We start from the raw sequence: 1,763 nt of genomic DNA on the forward strand, positions 1-1,763 counted from the left end.
GGGGGGGGGAGGAGGGAGGCAGAGATAAATGGGTTACGGTGGGAAAAAGGGAGGGGGAGGACAAAGAAATGAGGAAAATCGGAGAGGGGAAAGCAGGGTAGAGGAGAAAGAGGAAAGGAGTTTTAGTGTGAATTTACATCCCAATCAAAACCCAATACTGACATCCGAACAATTACTACTTCTACTCAAATCATCTTCACTTAGCGAGGTCTCCATTTTCCAGAGCGGGAGACCCCCTTAGGGCAATGTCATCTCCGAGCAGACTCATTTAGACAGCTAATAATTATGACAGGCACTGCATTTATTTCTGCTCTCACTTCATCATCTCTCCAGCTCCTCTCCCTCGCTCATCATCATCTGCACCATTTGGGTTTTCTTCACTTTCGTTTTGCAAGGTATATTGATGTATATATATGTTTGACTTCTTCTGGAAGAGTATAGATCTTGTTTGTCATACAGTAGGACTATAAAATGAGTATTGTACATTGGGGTGATCATGGCTATGTATTTAAATGGTCAATCTGGTATTAGTAATATAAGTTGATATTTCTCAGTTCAATCAATCACCAGTCCAATAAAAACCCATTGGGACACACACACACACACACACACACACACACACACACACACACACACACACACACACACACACACACACACACACACACACACACACACACACACTTGCAGCAGCACTGTCCCTGTCAGCAGGCAGGTTATGCATCAGAGAGCCATATGTGCGAAGACCTCCTTCTGTGAGGAGGAGTGTAACGGGTCATGGAGGTCAGACCCTTCTGCTCTGAAGTGTCTTCTACAGCAGCAAACAGAGGGTCACTGTCCTCCAGATGTGCTACCACACGACCCAACTTAGCTTGTCCATTATGCATTATGTATTTTCCAAACGACAATCTCTTCTAATATACAGAAATAACACAGTGACGGTTATTGCAGAACTGCATCTTCATGCTTTTACATTTAAATTAAACGCTGTAGGGTTGCAGAGACAGAATGTGTGGTTTGGGGGAAATCAGGGCAAGGCTCATTTTGCACGATAGCTGCCAGGGGTAAATGCTGCCTGTCATCACAGAATGAGAACCTGGTCTGCTGCAACTGAGGCAAATGGGGAAAATGATGAAAGAACGTGTCACCGCACTTCATTTAGGACACACACACACACACACACACACACACACACACACACACACACACACACACACACACACACACACACACACACACACACACACTTCCCTCACTGAACCCACCTGATGATAGCGAACATGGAGTTGAAGTTCTTGCACTCTCTGCAGTGCAGGGAGATCTTGATGTAGTGTTTGATGGTCTTCATCCTCTTCAGGGCGTTGGGCTCCCTCAGGATCTCCGTGGCCACCCAGAAGGTCTCCTGGTTTATCACCTCCTCAAACTGTTTCAGATTACCGCTTCCCAGGGACGAGTCCAGTTTAAACAAGTCGTCCACATATCTGGGAACCAGGACAAAGACGTTAAACAAATACTTTCAAAAGAGTCCAACGATCAGGGTTTCTTTAGTTCAGGGGAGAATATGACACATATGTTTCAGCTCGTCTCTTTTTCTCGATTGCAATACTAATATGGTTTTTCACTCATAATGATGTACTCTTCCTGCTGTAAGCCAATTTAAACGTTAGATGACTACCGTAATTGTCGGACTATAAGCCGCGCCTTTTTTCCCATTTTTCGACGCTGCGGCTTATATAACGGTGCGGCTAATCTATGGATTTTTA

General features: G+C 44.8%; 1 protein-coding gene across 1 annotated transcript in view; it reads right to left on the bottom strand.

Moving 5' to 3' along the window:
• Nucleotides 1-1,763, bottom strand: part of LOC104943230 (rap guanine nucleotide exchange factor 6) — a 73,240-nt gene that overhangs the window by 15,735 nt on the left and 55,742 nt on the right. The window contains 1 exon segment of the mRNA XM_010768573.1: nucleotides 1,266-1,481. Within this exon segment, the coding sequence (XP_010766875.1) occupies nucleotides 1,266-1,481 (216 nt within the window).

This window comes from Notothenia coriiceps, unplaced genomic scaffold, assembly GCF_000735185.1.
Source record: "Notothenia coriiceps isolate Sejong01 unplaced genomic scaffold, NC01 NC01_scaffold00005788, whole genome shotgun sequence".
NCBI classification, from domain to species: domain Eukaryota; kingdom Metazoa; phylum Chordata; class Actinopteri; order Perciformes; family Nototheniidae; genus Notothenia; species Notothenia coriiceps.